Below are 17,509 nucleotides of genomic sequence, written 5' to 3'. Positions count from 1 at the left end.
ACAATGAATGAATGGAAACCCAAAATCTCTGTAAATGTTTATGAAAATTAATAAAATATAATTATAGGGGGGAAAAAAGTATATGACTGTGTGCAACTCAATCCCAATACAGACACCAAATTCAATTTTCAAGGAGATTGAAAGGGACATTGTTGAATTTATTTGAGAAGAAAGAGACTCAAATAAGCAAAGAACTTCTGAAGAAAAAAAAATGAAGTAGGAAGTATAGCATTCCTTCACCTCAAAACCTACTACCCAGCAGTAGTAACCAAAATAGCCTGGAACTGGTACAATGACAGGCATATAGACTAATGAAACAAAATTGAGAACCCAGAAATGGACCCGGCTATATATGGTCAACTGATATTTGACAAATAAATAAAGCTCATCAAAGGAAGAAATGACAACTTCTTCAATAAATGGTGCTGGCAAAACTGAACTGCTAACTTCAGAAAGCTGAAACAAGATTCATATCTCAGACCATACACAAAAATTAACTCAAGTTTGATCAGAGACCTGAGAGTAAAGACCAAAACCACTAACTTTGTAAGAGACAAAATGGTATAATGCTTAGACAGCCTAGTCTATGGTTTAAAGAAACTGCCAAATACAGCCAGAAATGCACAATCTAAAGAGGCTAAAATTGATGAATGGGACTTACTTATATTAAATTCTGGTGTCCATCAAAATCATTTTCCAGCAGAGTGAAAAGAAAGTTTACTGACTGGAAACAAGCATTTGGCAATATTATCTCAGACAAGGGTCTCATTTCAAAAGTATACCGAATACTACAGGGTCTCTACAAGAAAAAAAACCAACCACATGCAAATACAAGAAAATAAAATGATAACCCAATTGCAAAATGGGCAAATGACATAGAAAGACTTTTCACAGAGGAAAGCATTCAGGTGGCCAACAAACAGATGAAGAAATGTTCAAAGTCACTGGCAATAAGAGAAATGGAAATCAGAACCACAATGAGGTACCATCTCACCCTAATAGCAGTGGCAAAGTTTAGTAGGCAGTAAGTAATAAATGTTGGAGCAAATGTGGAGCATTAGAAACTCTTATATACTGTTGATGGGATTGTAAAATCTTACATCCATTCTGGAAAGCATTGTGGCATTTCCTAACATAGCTACTTCACTCATTGGAATATACCCCAAGAAAATTAGAACTGAGGCACAAAAAGGAGATCTGCATGCCAATGTTCATAGTAGCATTATTTACCATCACAAGAACATGGAGACAGCCCAAATGTCCAACCACAATAGAATGGATTGAGAAATTATGGTACATCCACACGATGGGATACTACATGGGATATAGGAGCAAGGATTTTAAAAAACAATACCTAATTTGGAAGAGGCTGGAGAGTAATATGCTAAGTAAACAAACTCAGTCCCTTAATGACAAATTCTGTATAAGACCTTTCTTGGAGATAGAAATATACCCAGTAAAACATGTATGAGCATCCAACAGAGGAAGGATAGGAGCAGAGGGGTGAGGATGGACAAGGGGATAATCATATGGCCACACAATTCGATGGGTAGAGGGAGGGGTGGGTAAAGGAAACCAGAAAGATTCGGTATGAAAAACAATGTATACGAACTTTGTAAGTAAACCCGTATAAAATAAAAATTTTCAGCTTTTGTCCAGAAAGAAAGCTCAGAAGATAGGAAGAAACAGGAAAGAATGGTAAATGGAATTGGTATGGGAGGAATGGAAGTGATGAAAGACAAATGGGCAGAAATGGGCACTGCTGTTAAATTGTCAGGATTGTAATCAGAGTCACAAAACAAAAAAAGTGCCAATTGTTACATTGAAAACCAATTTTATCTGTAAATTCTTATCCAAATAACAATTAAAATTTTGAAAATATAACAACAACAAAAATTTTTAAAACAAAAAATTTTGTTTAAAAAGTAAAAGTATATGACTATGTGGATCATAATAAACTATGGCTAACATTGAGAAAAACGGAAATCCAGAACAATTAATTATGCTCATATGAAGCCTATATCTAGACAAAGAAGGGAACACTGCATGGTTTAAAAATCAATAAGAGTTTGCCTCAGGGCTATACTCTTTATACATATTCAATCAGTAAACTGAGAAAGGGACTTGAGAAGCTGAACTTAATGAAGCAGAATGTGACCTCAGGATAGAAGGAAGACTCTTCAACAGTCTATGTTATATAGATAACACAATCTTGCTTACTCAAAGTGAGGAGAACTTGAAAGTCTTGCTACAAAAGATCAAAGATTATATCTTTCAATATAAATTACATCTTTCTTAACATCAAGAAGACGGAGTTTTACCAATGGACCATTAAGCAGCAATAAACAGAGAGAAGATTGAAGTTGTCAATTATTTCATCTTACTTATATCCACAATCTTGACACCAGCAGTCAAGAAATCAAAACACGTGTTGCATTAAGAAAATATGCTTTTAAGGACCTCTCAAAAATACTAAGGAGCAACAATGTGTTTAAAGATTAAATTACGAGTTTAAAGATTATGGTGTCACTGTCCTTTCAATCACTTGATATGGTCTGAGAGCTATACAATAAATAAGGATAACAGAAAAAGAATTGATGCCTTAGAATTTTGGTGTTTGAAAGAAATACTGAATATACCATGGATTGCAAAAATTTTGGTGTTGGAAAGAAATACTGAACATACCATGGATTGCCAAAAGAACTTTCTTGGAGAATGTACTCTGGAGACAAGGACGGTAAAGCTTCATATCATCTACTTAGGTCATGTGATGGCTGGAAAAGTGGAAAGTCCGTGAAAGGTAGGAAGATCCTCAGTGAGATGCATTGACAATAGTGACCGCAGCAATGGCCTCAATTATGTCAGAGGGGGTGAGGACAGCACAGGATAGAACAAGATTCAGATCTGTTGTTCATGGAGTTACTATGACTCACACTCTACTTGATGGAACTGATTTGCAATGTAATTAGCAACTGGCCAATTTTTTAAATATGTATTAGGTATATGTATAGGAAATTGTATTTAAAAACACGAATCTCACAAGTTTACCATCTATGGAAATGACAGGAAATTGGGTATCCACAGAAACAACAAAAAGTTCAAGAGAGGAATTAAATTTGTTACTTCAAATATTCACATAATATAAAACAATGTGTAAATAGTATATTCAACCTACCTTTACAAAAATGAATATATTTTGCAACCTAAAAATATTAAGGCACCCAATTGATAACTTCTTAGGGAAACATTTAAAATTATACCCATGATAACTCTATGCTAACTCTTAGGCAAATAGGATCTAACTACTATACCCCTCAAGCTCCCACTGTGTCAAAGGCAAATAGAACAGAGGCTAACTTGAGGCAAACATGAACACAAGAAAGTATAACTCCATCACAATCTTTAAGGAACTGTCACATGAACTATCACGTATATCACCTAAATCTTCTAAGCATCTTCAATTTAAAGGATAAATGCTAAAAGTACTGGATAAATGGAACAAATACAAATATTTTAAAAATATTTTAACAATTTCTGTACTCAGAAGTATATCCATGCATGTGAATGAGAGAGAGCACCAATGATTGAGTTTTTCACAGTGTTGTACCAGGAAAAAAGCTTGTATTATTCATCCATATAGACATGTAGAGTGAAAACCCTTGGTAAAGAAAGCTGGATCTGCCAAAAGAAGTATCACTTTATACAGAGAATGAACTGTATTGAAATAAAGTCTGTTTGGAATGTCTTTTATCTCAGCCTCTGAATCACAAAGCTGATAATGCCATCTTTATCAACAATTTCTCCTGCAAAATACAAAAGAATAATTCTAATTACATCTTTTCAGACAGCAAAAGGATACAAACAAAAACTTCTATCACACAAAATCTAACTTCGGGCTGCTATTTATTGTGCAAAGTGAATAAAAAGAAAAATAATACAGACTAGTATTGATAGTTACTGAGAAAATTGAATTACATGATAGCTTATTATTAAGCTCACAATAAAATCATGTGAAATAGTAAGCATTTAAAATGTGAAGCAGAAGAGTGAATGATAAAACAGATTACAGTGGATTTAAATAAAGCAGAGAAAAATGTAAAAATTAGAAAAGCCACAGAAGAAAGACACACTAGAGCAGTAGAAACATTCAATCTGATATTTCATTCAAGTTGAAAAAAGTACCTATGTACAATAATTGTTAAGATGCCATGAAAAGGACAAAGATGCAAACTACAAATTATACTGGGCATAGAGAGAAAATTCAGTATAACTGATAAAAGAAACTGTGAAAGAGTGCAAGCAAAGAAATAATCAAATATATGATAAAAGTATCACTGGGTTGAAGCCTGCAAACTAAGTACTCAAAAAAACAAATTTACTACCTTCAAACTAAAACCAACTTATAACTGACTATCCAGTGGCCTATAAATGGTACAGAAGTCAGTCTTTTTATCACGGAGCTCCTGTTAGATTTGAACCAACAGAGAAGTGGTGTGGGTTAGCAGTACAACTCCCTACAGATTAGACCACCATAGCTCACTACAACCTACATGATACGGTTGTGTACCATAGTGTTAGAATGGACCTATAACTGACCTCTGGAAGGTTTTCAGAGGCAGTAAATCACACAAAAGTTGATTGCCATCTTTCTCACATGGAACAGCTCATAGAGTCAAATTATATATCTTTGTGTTGTCAGTGTAATTCCTCACCACTAATTCATCAGAGCTAATTAAAGGAAATGAAAGATTTTCTGAAACAAAACTAATTAATGTAGATAGAACATAATCTTGATGCAGACTAGTTTTAGTATCAAATTCAAAGTAAGAATCATATAATTCAGATTGAAAAAGAATAAAGATATTATAATAGCCTCAAATAATAAGGCACTGCTTTGTCTTATTATTTGTATAAACATGATTTATTTAAAAAATCCTGCATATTTGTGAAAGGTGAAATGTTATAAACTAGAAATTATTTAACAAAAAATGTTCCATATAGAAAGATGATCTCTCTAGTATCAAATGGTTAAGTGCTCAACTGTTCAAATTCACCAGGTTCTACATGGGAGAAAAAGATGTAGCAGTCTGCTTCTAAAGAGATTCATAGCCTTGAAAATGCTATGGAGTTGTTGTTTGTTGTTGTTATGTGCCGTCGAGTCGCTTGCGACTCATAGCGATCCTATGTACAACAGCCCTAAACTCTGCTCTGTCCTGTGCCAATCGCACTGTCTTCGGCACTCCCATCCTGATTATCCCAGTCACTGAATCAATCCACCTCATAGAGGGCCTTCCCCTCCTGTGCTGTAGTTCTGGCAATAAGAATGTCTCAGATATACTGGTATCAATATCGTCAAGTTGGATTTGACTTATAACTGATTTTCCGTTGTTTCCCAAGGCTGGAAATTACTCAGAGGAGACAGTCTATCTTTCTCTCATGAAGTCGCTAGTAGATTTGAACCACTAAAAAACATAGGCTTTGGGTTAACAAGGCAACTCGCTATAGACTATATCATCCAGAGTTCTTCTCTTTTTAAATATATGTGTACATATTAGATATTCCTTTACATATCTTTTAAAGTACAGAATTATTTAAAAATGTATTGTAGGTCCAAAATGTAAAATTAAAGTAAATAACTTAAGAACTGAGAAATTGAGTTGGAGGAAAATTATGTGGTATGAAGTTTCCCAAGAATGTGTTGTTATTGTTAGGTACCATAAAGTCAAGTACAATTCATAGAAATCTTATGAACAATAGATCTGAAGTCTGTCCTACCTGTGCCCTCTTCATCATCTCCGACATACTTAAGTCCATTGCAGCAGTCACTGTATCAGTCCATCTGGTAAAGGGTCTTCTTCTCTTTCTCTGAAGAACTATCATTCCAACCATGATGTTCTTCTCCAAAGAATAGCCTCTCCTAACAACATATCTGAAGTATGTGAGATGAATCTTTCCCATTTTGCCTCCGAGAAGGATTCTAATTATACTTTCTCTAAGACATATCTGTTTGTTGTTTTGGACGTCCATGGCATAGTCAGTACTTTTATCCAATACCACAACTCAAAAGCATCAATTATTTTTCTATCATCCTTATTCATTGTTCAGCTCTCAGATTCATAGTAAGTGATTAAAAAGACCATGACCTGAATCAGGAGCACCCTGATTTTCAAACTGACTCCATTGTTCATAAGTAATTTTGTGAAATACCTGACTACCCAATGTACTATGTCTCCTTATCTCCTGACTGTTAATCCAAGGGTATTGATTGTGGATCTAAGTAAGATGAAGTCATGGACAATTTCAATCTTTTCTTCATCTACCATGATGTTGCCTATCTGTCCAATATTGAGAATTTTTGTTTTCTTATATTGAGATATAATCCGTATTGAAGGTTGTAGTCTTTGATTCTCTATAAAAAGTGTTTCAATTCCACTTCACCTTCAGCAAGTAAGGTTGTGTTATCTTCATAATACAGATTATTCATGTGTTTTCCTCCTATCCTGGTCCTACATTCTTTCTCAAAGGCTCCAGTACTCAAATTTTTGCTCAGAGAGTTTGAATAGATATGAAGAATGGATAAAACCCTGATGTACAACTTTCTTAATTTTAAACTATGTAGCCTCTTGGTCTAGGTATAGGTTTCATATGAGCACAATTAAGTGTTCTTGGATTCCCATTCTTCTCAAAGTTAGCCAAAATTTGTTGTGATTAACAAAGTCAAATGCCTTTGTATAGTCAATGAAACACAGCTAAACATTCTTCTGGTAAACCTCTGCTTTCAGCTAAGATTGATCTAACATTGCCTACGATCTCCCTAGTCCCAAGGCCTCTTCTAAATACAATTTGCACATCTGGCAGTTCTCTGTTGATGTACTGTTTCAACAGTTTTTGGATAATCTTCAGCAGTGTCTTACTTGAATGGATATCAGTGATATTGCTGGATAATTTCCACATGCTGTCAGATCATCTTTTAAAAAAAAATTGGGAATAAATACAGATATCTTTGAGTCAGTTGACCAGGTAGTTGTCCTCCAGTTTTTTTGGCACATCCATGGTGAGCACATCCAGAACTTCATCTGTTGGTTGAAATATGTAAATCTGTATTCCATCAATCCCTGGGGCCTTTCTTTTTGCCAAGTCTTTCAGAGTAGCTTGAACTTCCTCCTTCATCACCATTGCCTCCTGATAATAATTTCTTTAGTGAAATTCTACTGTGTCAGCTAATTTTTTTGTTACAGTAACTCTGTGTACTCCTTCCATCTTCTTTTGATACTTCCTGGGTTATTCAGCATTCTACTCACTGCATCTTTAAGTATTGCAATTCCAGGCTTGAATTTGTTCTTCAGTTTCTTCAGCTTAGAAAGTGCTCAGCAAGTCCGGCTCTTTTGAATGTTTGACTCCAGTTTTCTGCATGTTTCATTATAACACTTTGATTTGTCTTCCCAAGCTGCCCTTTGAAATCTTCTCTTCAGCTCCTTAATTTCTTTATTTCTGCCCTTTTCTTTGGCTTCTCTGTTCTCCTGTGCAATATTTCGAGTCTTTCTGATATTCATCTTGTCTTTTCTTCCTCCTCTATCTGTGTAATGACATTTTGCATTCTTCATGATATATATTCTTTTTTCTTCCAACCAGATGAATGAAAGAGTTATTAGTTGTTGTTATACGCCATCAAGTTGCCTGCAACTCAGTACAACCCTATGTAGAACAGCCTTAAACTCTGCTCTATCCTGTGCCAATGTTATTGTCTCTGGCACACCTATCTACTTTACCCTAGTCACTGAATCAATCCTCTCCATCAAGGGTATTCCTCTCATCATCTGTCCCTCCACCCTCCCAAGCATATTTACAAAGTTAAAATTCTATCAGACTTTTCTTTATGTTCCTAGTTTTTTATTTGACAAGTGCATTTGACTGATTTGGTATGGATCAAGATATTAGCATTTGGAAAATACAGAAAAGCACCAAGGAGACAAGATGACAGTATATAACACCACCACCACCACCTAGAATATAAGAGGAAGAGCAATACATCAGGCTGTGCACTGGGCATTTTCCTATATCTATAATATTTTCTCATGGAAAGAGAAGACACAGTTGAAAGCATTGTGTTCAGATTACTTATTGAGTATATCTTTTCTAAAATATGTAATAAATTAGATAGCCTTCTCTACTGATCTATAAGTACTTGTAAAAGGAATGTTTAAATAAATAAAATCTAAGTCAGTTACTCAGAGGGTGGAGGGAGAGTACAGGAGAGGAAGACCCTGGATAAGACGGATTGATACAGTGACTAGGGCAAGGAGGATAGGTGAGTCGGAGTAAGTGAGATTGGCTCAAGATAGGGCAGGCTTGAAAGCTATCATACACAGGACTGCTATGAGTCGCTGGTAACTCGATGGCTTATAGCAACAACAAGGAGTCATTTACACTTTCCACTCTCCTATCAAGCAAATCTATGAAAATGAACCACAACAAGATGAAGGTAAATAATCCAATAGAAAAATAGGCACAGGATATGAACAGACACTTCACCAAAGAAGACCTTCAGAAGGCTAACAAGCACATGAAGAAATGTTCAAAATCCCTAGCTCTAAGAGAGATGCAAATCAAAACAACTATGAGATTTTATCTCACCCCAGTAAGAATAGCAAAATTTAACAGAACAGCATGCAATAAATGCTGGCGAGGTTGTGGAGAAACTGGAACCCTTATTCACTGTTGGTGGGATTGTAAAATGGTGCAACCACTGTGGAAAGCGGTATGGCACTTTCTCAAAAAGTTACAAATAGAGATACCATTTGACCCAGCAATTCCACTACTGGGCATATACCCTAAAGAGACCATAACTGACAACCAAGCAGATATATGCACACCCATGGTTATTGCAGCTTTGTTCACAATAGCAAGGAGTTGGAAAGAACCTGTGCTCCCATCAACAAACTAATGCAAAGAGAAGCTGTGGTATATTCAGACAATGAAATACTACATTGCATTGAAAATCAAGGAACTCATGCAATATTATTCAAAATGGGTGACTATGGAGAACATTATGCTTAGTAAAGTATCCCAGTCACAAAAAGACAAATACTGCATGGTGCCACTGTTGTAAAACAGGACTAACCTTGAGGTTGAGGAGAGACTCAGAGAGTTGGGTTCAATAATGCATACTGCATTGAAACACATGAGGGAGAAAACTGTTTAAAAGGGATATGTGATTAGGTATTTTTGTCATGACAGGAGTCTAGAGTAAAGGCTACATGGTGGAGTGGACCTGGGGGAGGAAGGGTTTGTAAAACACTGAAAGAATTTGTCTTTTACTTTTCCAAGATATTAGTGTACTATGGGGAAGGGTTGGGATGGGAGAAAAGTGCAACAATGAATGAATGGAAATCCAAAGTCTCTGTAAATTCTTACTGAAATTAATAATAAATTTAAATTAAAAAAAGTAAGCCAATGGGGGTCAGGGACCCAATTTGTGATGAAAAGTAGATTAGTAAATAATTGATTGGATCTCTAAGGAGCCAAAGTATTGAGAACAACATGAGAAAGGCTGAGCTGTTGTAGTATCTATCTTCAGATACCATCAGGAAAATCATCCTAATGATTTACCTGTAAGGAGCATTTGAGATCAATCACGAGACTTATCAGAGCCCAACATATATTCTCAAGTCTTCATTCTTTGCCAGTATATAAGGAAAAGTGCAGACTGAAAGTTCAATGGTCAGGAGTAAGAGAATGAGGAAATAGGTTACTAATGGCACTTTTGTTTTTGTTGTTGTTGTCAGGTGTCATTGAGTATAATTCATAGTAACCCAAAGAACAAAAGATCCAGTACCAACCTTACAATAATTGACACATTCAAGCAGTCACGGTGTCAATCTACCTAGTTGAGGGTCTTCTCTTTCACCATCCTCCTACCTTTCCAAGTATGATGTCCTCCTCAAAGGAATAGACTTTCCTATCAACATGTTTAAAGTATGCAAGATAATGCTTCACCATCATTGACACTAAGGAGCACTCTGGTTGCCCCATCTCCAAAACGTATCTTTTTATTCTTTTAGCAGTCCATGAGATATATTCAGTTCAAGGGAATCAATTTTTCTTCCACCATCATTTTTCATTGTAGTATAGCAAGTGATAGATAAGATCATGGTCTAAATCAAGTGTCAAGTACACCTCAGTTCCCCAACTAAAACCGTTGTTCCTCAGTAATTCAGAGAGGTCCCTGACTGCAGACTTTCCGGGTGCAATGAGTCTGATGGTATAAAGTGTCAATCCAAGTAAGATGAAGTCTTTGACATAGTAAATTTTTTTATCCATCTATAATGATGTTGCCTACAGGACCAGTGGTGAGAATTTTTGTCTTCTTGATGTTGAGATACAACCCATATAGAAGGCTGCAGTGTTTATTGTTGTTAGGTCAATAAAAATTGAGTTCCAAATTGTAGTGAATATAGGTACAAAGGAATGAAACACTGTGTGATCATGCACTATCCTCACAATTGTTGCCAAGTTTTAGTCCATTTTTGTAGCCACTGTGTTAATCCACCTTGTTAAGGGTCGTTTTCCTACTCTCCACTTTACCAAGCATAATGGCTTTCTCAAATAACTGATTTCTCTAGATATGAGATGAAATCTTGTAAGTTGTGTTCTGTCTGTACTTAAGTCTAGACAGATTTATTCATTATTCTGGCAATGATCATATATTCAACATTCTTTGCTGACACCATAATTCAAATATGTCATTTCTTCTTCTTTTCTCCTTATTCACAGTCTAGCATCCAAATGTATAAGAGATTACTTAAAATGCCAAAGTCCAAGTTGTTTTTGTGTACCATTGAGTCTGAATCAACCCATAGCTGACCCTCCATGGGGTTTTGAGAGGCAGTTAATAACATTAGAAGAGATTGCTTTAATCCTCAAAGTGGCATCAGTGCTTGTTAACACTTTAAAAATCTTTTGCAACATATTTGTCTAATGAAATAAAGATAGATTGATAGAGAGATAAATTTTTTTGACTGCTGCCTCCATGTGTATGGACTGTAGATTGAAGTAAGATTAAAACCTTGCCAACTTCAATCAATTCTCTATCATTTTATCATTTTGCTTCTTATTGGTTCATTAGTGAGGAATTTTTATTTTCTTGGTGATGTTATCCATTCTATAATCTTTGTTATTCTTCTATAAATACAAGTTTTCTTCACTTTCAGCAAGCAAGATTGTGTTATCTACATATTGAAGTTTAGAGTCTTCTTCCAATCCTAATAACATATTCTACTACAAATAGTCAATTTTTTTCAGGCAATTTGCTTATAATACAGATTGAATAAGTCTGATGAAAGTCTGCAATAATGATACACACTTCTGATTTAAACCACATGGTATATCCTCTTGTTCTGCTTGAATGATTACCTCTTGGTCTCTATGTACAGGTTCTGCGAGGACAAGTAAGTGCTCTGGAGTTTTTATTCTTCACACTACTATCCATTTTCTTCAGTCAGAATTTATAATGGTTTTTATACGTCATGAATAGCTTTCATCTTCTGTCAATAAAAGTTTATAAGTATTAATGATGATGAGAAAGATTTATTCAACAATTCACTTGGAGAATAAAATGAACTGTAAAAAAGCCCATGTATCACAACTATCCAAGCTTCAATCAATCATGAAGATGGCACAGGGCTAAGATGCATTTTGTTCAGTTATTCATATTGTTTTTATTAGATGCCATCTAGTTGAGTATGACTCATGTTGTTGCTGTTGTTGCTTGCTGTTGAGTCAAACACAACTGGAAGTGACTAAGAACAAAAGACCTAATGCCTTTCCATAACTATCGTCAGTTCACCAAGTTCATAAAGTTTTCAGAGACATGTGGTTTAGGAAGTGGATGCCACTTCTGCTTCTAAACCTGTTTGGAGCTCCACCAAACACTGTCACATTGGGAAGCCATTCTGGTATGTGATACCCCAATGGCACAAGGTTCAGCATCGCAGCAAACACAGTTTACTTCATACTGCACATTGACAAAGAGTGATGTACAAAGTGGAAGGGTGTTTCTCCAGATACAACAGCACTTGTCTCATATAGCAGTGGTCATCAAGTTGAATATGACTCAGAGTAAGCTTTGCACAAAAGAACTGAGCTCTGTTCTATAACTAACATCTTTCCTGTACATTTATAGAGTTTAGAGAGTTTGTAGAGTTTCCAGAGGCATCTAGTTTAGGAAGTGGATGCCACTCCTGCTTCCCAGCATAAATCAGTCTAGAAGCTCATCCAAATATTGTGCATAATGGGTAACCATTATGGTATTTGACAAGACTATGGAACAGTGTGCAGCATCACAGCAACACCAGTGGTCCAGTACAGCAAATAGACAAAAGATTGTTCTGTCATTTAAAGAATACTCATTCAAAAATTAATAGTGATTCTATGAACCCTGTCCTACCCTGCTCCAACCTCACAATTTCTGGTACACTCAAGCCCATTGCTGAAGTCACTGTATCAATATCGAACGAAGATATTCCTCTCTTTCACCATTCCCTCACTTTTCCAAGCATGATGCCCTTATGCAAGGGATAGCCTTTACTAACAAATCACCAAAGTATGAAGAACAAAGCTTCACCATTCTTGCCTCCAAGGAGCACTCTGGCAGCACCTTCTCTAAGTCTTCTCTGTTTGTTCTTTTGACAGTCCATAAGATATACAGTACTCTTCTCCAACATCACAGTTCAAAGGCATCAATTTTTATTATGTAATCCTTATGCGTGAGGTCACCATAAATCAAGACTTAACCCCACAAAAGCTAATAGCAGGAGAGTCTTCTATTGCCAACTGGTATCCTCAAAATTTCAACATGTAACCACAGACTGGGTGAACTGTATTAAAAGCCATTATATAAATACAAGTTGTCTTGAATGTAGGGAAACTCACATATGGGCTTTTAGAAAATGAATTGTCATCATGCCAATTCAAATTTATAGTAAACCTATAACATAGAGTACAACTGTCCTGTAGTTTTTACAAAACTGTAAGCTCTGAGAAATCAGAAGATCTCATCTCTTTGCTGTGCAGTATCTGTTGAATGCAACCTGCTGACCTGGAGGTTAGCAGGAAAAATACTTTAACCACCCTAGCACCAAGACTTCTTCAGTGTTTCTTGCTAGGAGGAAAACTCATAAATCACAGCACCTTAACTCCTGTAACTGTTGTTTTTCAGAATATTTCAAGAGGACATTGTCAGAGAAATTGAACTTGATCTGGCTTTTGATTTAGAATAAGTTCTTATCATGGAGCTGTCACTTCCAGGCATTCCAACCTCAGGCATAATGATGAGCTGTAGTCTGACAGAAGCTATAATCAGAAGTAAGACAACTGGTGTTAAAATATAAGGTGCCATAAGTTTTGATATAAATCAATAGAGACTTTCATCTCTATCCAGTTAAATTATTTATAATGGTATTGTTTTACAGGAAATACAATCTGTGTTTAAAAAAAAAAGAAGATAAAGTCAAAATCTGTTGTGGTAATTTCTGTTTTCTTAATATTGCTTCCATAATTGCTTTTGATCCCTTTATTTGAAAGGGGAGGAGGATACTGATTCAAAATACCTCATCCTAACCCTACCTTGGGCATTTAGAGTAGAATTCCAATTATATTGAAACTAACTTGGGCTCACAGTCTTCAGTTTGTCCAGAGATTTATCCTTGACTGGCAGGAGCTGCTTTCTCTCCCTAACCAGAAAGCTTAATTGTTGACTGACTCAGGGGTAAAAGGGCAGGCTCTTAACTGTGCAGTGCAGTTAATATTCCAGACCTTTCAAGTCTTCATGCTGCCACACTTCCTGCCCGTGTCTTACTGCCAAATGCCATATGAAAACATATCCTTGCTGGGCTTCCTATCATATTCTGTCCTGCTTCACCTCCTTCTATAAAGTTTTTCCTTAACAATACTCCCTCAAAATATTATGTTGTTGATAAGTGCTGTCAACTCAAAACCAACTCATCATTGACTCTAGCAGGTTTTAGATGTTGTAATTGAATGGGAGAATATCGCCTATCTTTTGTCCACTGAGCAGCTGGTGTATTGGCAGCACAACTCCTTAGCACTAGGCCACCAGAGTTCCGTTTAATAAATTATGGGGATTAGAAACTCTGTTAAAGACGACTAGAGAATCAATCTAAAAGAAGACAAAAATGAAGAAAAATAGAATTTAATAGTACTGGTCTGTCCATTTGCTGTACAGAGGTAACTCACGGTTGCTGTGATGCTAAACACTGTGACATTGATGTGTCACATGTGATAATGGTTACCCATGGTGGACAGTGTTAGTTGGAGCTCCCTGATTAAAACAAGCTGGGAAGCAGGAGTGGCATCCACTTCCAAAGTAGCTTGTCTCTGAAATAGCTTTCCTCCAGAAACTCTACAAACTTGGAGAAACGATGAAAGTTATACAAGTGTACAAGTCTTTCATTCATAGGGTTGCTATGAGTCATCGACTACTCGACAGCACTTAACAACAATAAAAACAATAATATACATTTAAATTTTAAAAGACTTAAGATGTATACATTTTCAGCTAGGTTGTCAGTGTATTTAGCCCTCTCCTGATGAGAATCCTTCCCAGTATATTTGGTTTTCCCACTGCCTTTAACATACTGGTACCAATTCAACAATTGATATTTAAGTGTGAGAGTCAGGGAGAGAGAGGAAGATACCTAGTGAGGTGGAATGACAAAATAACTGAAGCAATGAGTCAAGTATGTTAGATATGATGAGGATGGTACAGGATAGGATAGGTTCAAATCTGTTGTTCATAGGGTCGTTTTGAATCTTATTTGGCTTGATGGCACCTAACACTGATAAGTATGACCTTTATGTTTTGTATACTGTAATAAAACTGAGCTCTGACTTCTCACTTATCCTAGAAATTAATTTCTATATGTAACAACTCTGAAAATAATTGTAGAAGAAAGGTTTTCCTCCCTGTTCCCTTAATCTTTAACATTGCCATCCTCCACAAAATATAAAACAAAATGCCTTGTGATGACCAATGGTTAGCTCCAGCACACTACCTTTGTTGACTTTTCTATCTCTTCAAAGCCATTTTAAAATATTTTGGAAGTTGTTCCTATTTGTTTAAATCCCTGCTATAGAGAATTTCCATTTCCATTTTAATTATTGAAAAAATGTTTTATAGCATCTACTCTATACCAGACCCTAGGTACAGAGCAGTGAACTCAACAGACAAAATTCTTTTTTTTTGTTTTGTTTTTGTTTTGTTTTTTTATAATGTTTTTTTCCAGAGGTTTTGGATTTCCATTCATTCATTGCCGAAATTTTCTCCCTTCCCACCCCTCCCCACCAGCTCGCTTCCCCCTCCGAAGAGAGAAAAAAAAAAGAAAAAAAATTCCTTCATTAGTATACAATTCCCACGTCCCTTCCCCCCACCCCACATCCCGAGTACACTTCTCTATGCAACCTTAATTCTGGATTCCTGTGCTAACCATAATACTCAATCGTATATCGCCTCTAATCTGTTCTTTCCCTCATCTGTTTCAATACAATATACATAATTTATCCAGTTTTTTCTGTCATACCTTATTTTTATATGATGCTAAAATTCTAATAGAGCAAGGTTTATACCTGTTGTTCATAGGGTCGCTATGAGACATAGTCAATTCAATGATACCTAACAAAAACATTTTTATTATAAAACACAGGAAATGAAAGAAGAAAATAAATAAGTATAAATTCTAGTAAAGTAGCAACACTGTCAGATATTGAAGTGTTTTGAGAAAATGTAGATTTTTTAAAATCACATACTTGATTAAACTGTATTTAAAATCTTTCTGAAAAAAAAACCCAGAAAATTGAATTTTAAAAAAAACTGCTTCTCCTAGTAAATAAGATGACTCATTTAGTCATTAAATAGTGGTACTATATGAAAAAGCAAATATTTTATAAAGGCCAGAAAATATTTCTTTATTAAGTATAAACTTAAGATGTAAATAACTATTTCATCAGCATTTTTAATGACTAACAAACATTATGAGAAATGGGAAAAAGATAGAAATTGTAAAGGATTTCACTTTATTTGTATCCAGAATCCACAATCAAGAAGTCAAGTAAGGTGTTGCATTGGACAAAATTGCAAAGAACTCATTGAACTGCTGAACAGTATGTCTTTAAAGACTAAGGTTGGCCTAATCAAGTCATGAGGCAGCTCTAATGGCTTACTCGTAAAGATTTTATTGCCAATCCCAATGGCACAGGCTTTAGATATATAAGCAACCTCTGCAGAAAAAAAGAAGGGCAATCTCCTCAGATATGATTTACTGCCCCTGAAAACCTGCCAGAGGATCAGCTATGAGCTGGTTCTGACTCCACGGTACAAAACAACAACAGCAACCAAAGTCATGATATTTTCAATAGTCTCATACACGTACAAAAGCAGAATAATGAATAACAGAGTGAAGAAGATTAAATATACAATGAACTTACAAAAGAATGACAAAATATATCTGGGAAGAAGGATAAACAAATGTTAATTTGTAGTGAAAGTGATAAGAATTCACTCATTTATTTTGGGCATTTTATCAGGAGAAGCAAGTCCTAGAAATATAATGGTTAATGAAGCGTAAGGTCAAAGGAAAAGAGGAACAAACTCAATAATATGGATTTACCCATTGGTAATAAAGGGTTTAAAATATTAGTTACTGTGAAATGGGATCAGAATAGTCTTTTGTTCTGAAGTGGGTAGGGTCACTATGAGTGAGAAAGCAATTTGACAACACCTAACAAGACATCATGTTAGGAAAGGTGTACAGTCAGAGAAAGAAAGGAATACCCTCAACAAGATGGATTGGTACAGTGTCTGACAATGGTCTTGAGAGTATCAGAGATGATGAGGAGGGTACAGGGAAAAGTTCAGGTCACCTTCCATAGCCTCATAACAACCATGAGTCATAGTTAAATTGAAAGACCTGAACAAGAACAAAATTCCTGTAGGCATCATTGAAATTTTATCAACAACTGAAAGGTGCAAACTAAAATGTAATCTCTCAGTTAGCAGTAAAGTAAATGAACCGTTCTTTCAGAGTACATTATTGTTGTTTTAGTTGTGTACCATCAAGTCTGAACTGACCCACAGCTGACCCTCTAGCAGGTTTTCAGAATCAAGTAATCGTACAGGAGGAGGTTGCCCATTCTTCTCCTGTGGAGCAGCTGGTGGCCTCGAACTGTATGCCTTGGTATTGCAACACAGCTTCTTACCTCTAGGCCACCACAGCTCCCTTCAAAGCAGATTACAGGTTGTAAAAGAGAAAGAACCATATGGGATGGCCATATCTGACCATTATCAACTTCACAGAGGCAAACTGTCCCGATCCACAGCATCAATAACATTAAACCCATTTCCATGAAGTTAAACATGTCTTCCACACTTCCATACTAATTTTACTGCTTTATTCACAGACAACACAGAACCATATTGGGGAAGGTAAAAGGTTAT

The 17,509-nt window shown here is 35.8% G+C and overlaps 1 protein-coding gene across 1 annotated transcript in view; it reads left to right on the top strand.

Moving 5' to 3' along the window:
* The window catches only part of LOC102866503, a 44,324-nt gene that overhangs the window by 18,791 nt on the left and 8,024 nt on the right, over positions 1–17,509 (top strand). The window contains exon 3 of the mRNA XM_006893568.1: positions 1,649–1,781. Within this exon, the coding sequence (XP_006893630.1) occupies positions 1,649–1,781 (133 nt within the window). The remainder of the gene's footprint in view (positions 1–1,648; positions 1,782–17,509) is intronic.

This window comes from Elephantulus edwardii, unplaced genomic scaffold (assembly GCF_000299155.1).
Source record: "Elephantulus edwardii isolate Elephantulus edwardi_28Jun2011 unplaced genomic scaffold, EleEdw1.0 scaffold00128, whole genome shotgun sequence".
NCBI classification, from domain to species: Eukaryota; Metazoa; Chordata; class Mammalia; order Macroscelidea; family Macroscelididae; genus Elephantulus; species Elephantulus edwardii.
The sequence above is the reverse complement of the archived record's forward strand: the minus strand, read 5'-3'. Positions and strand labels throughout refer to the sequence as shown.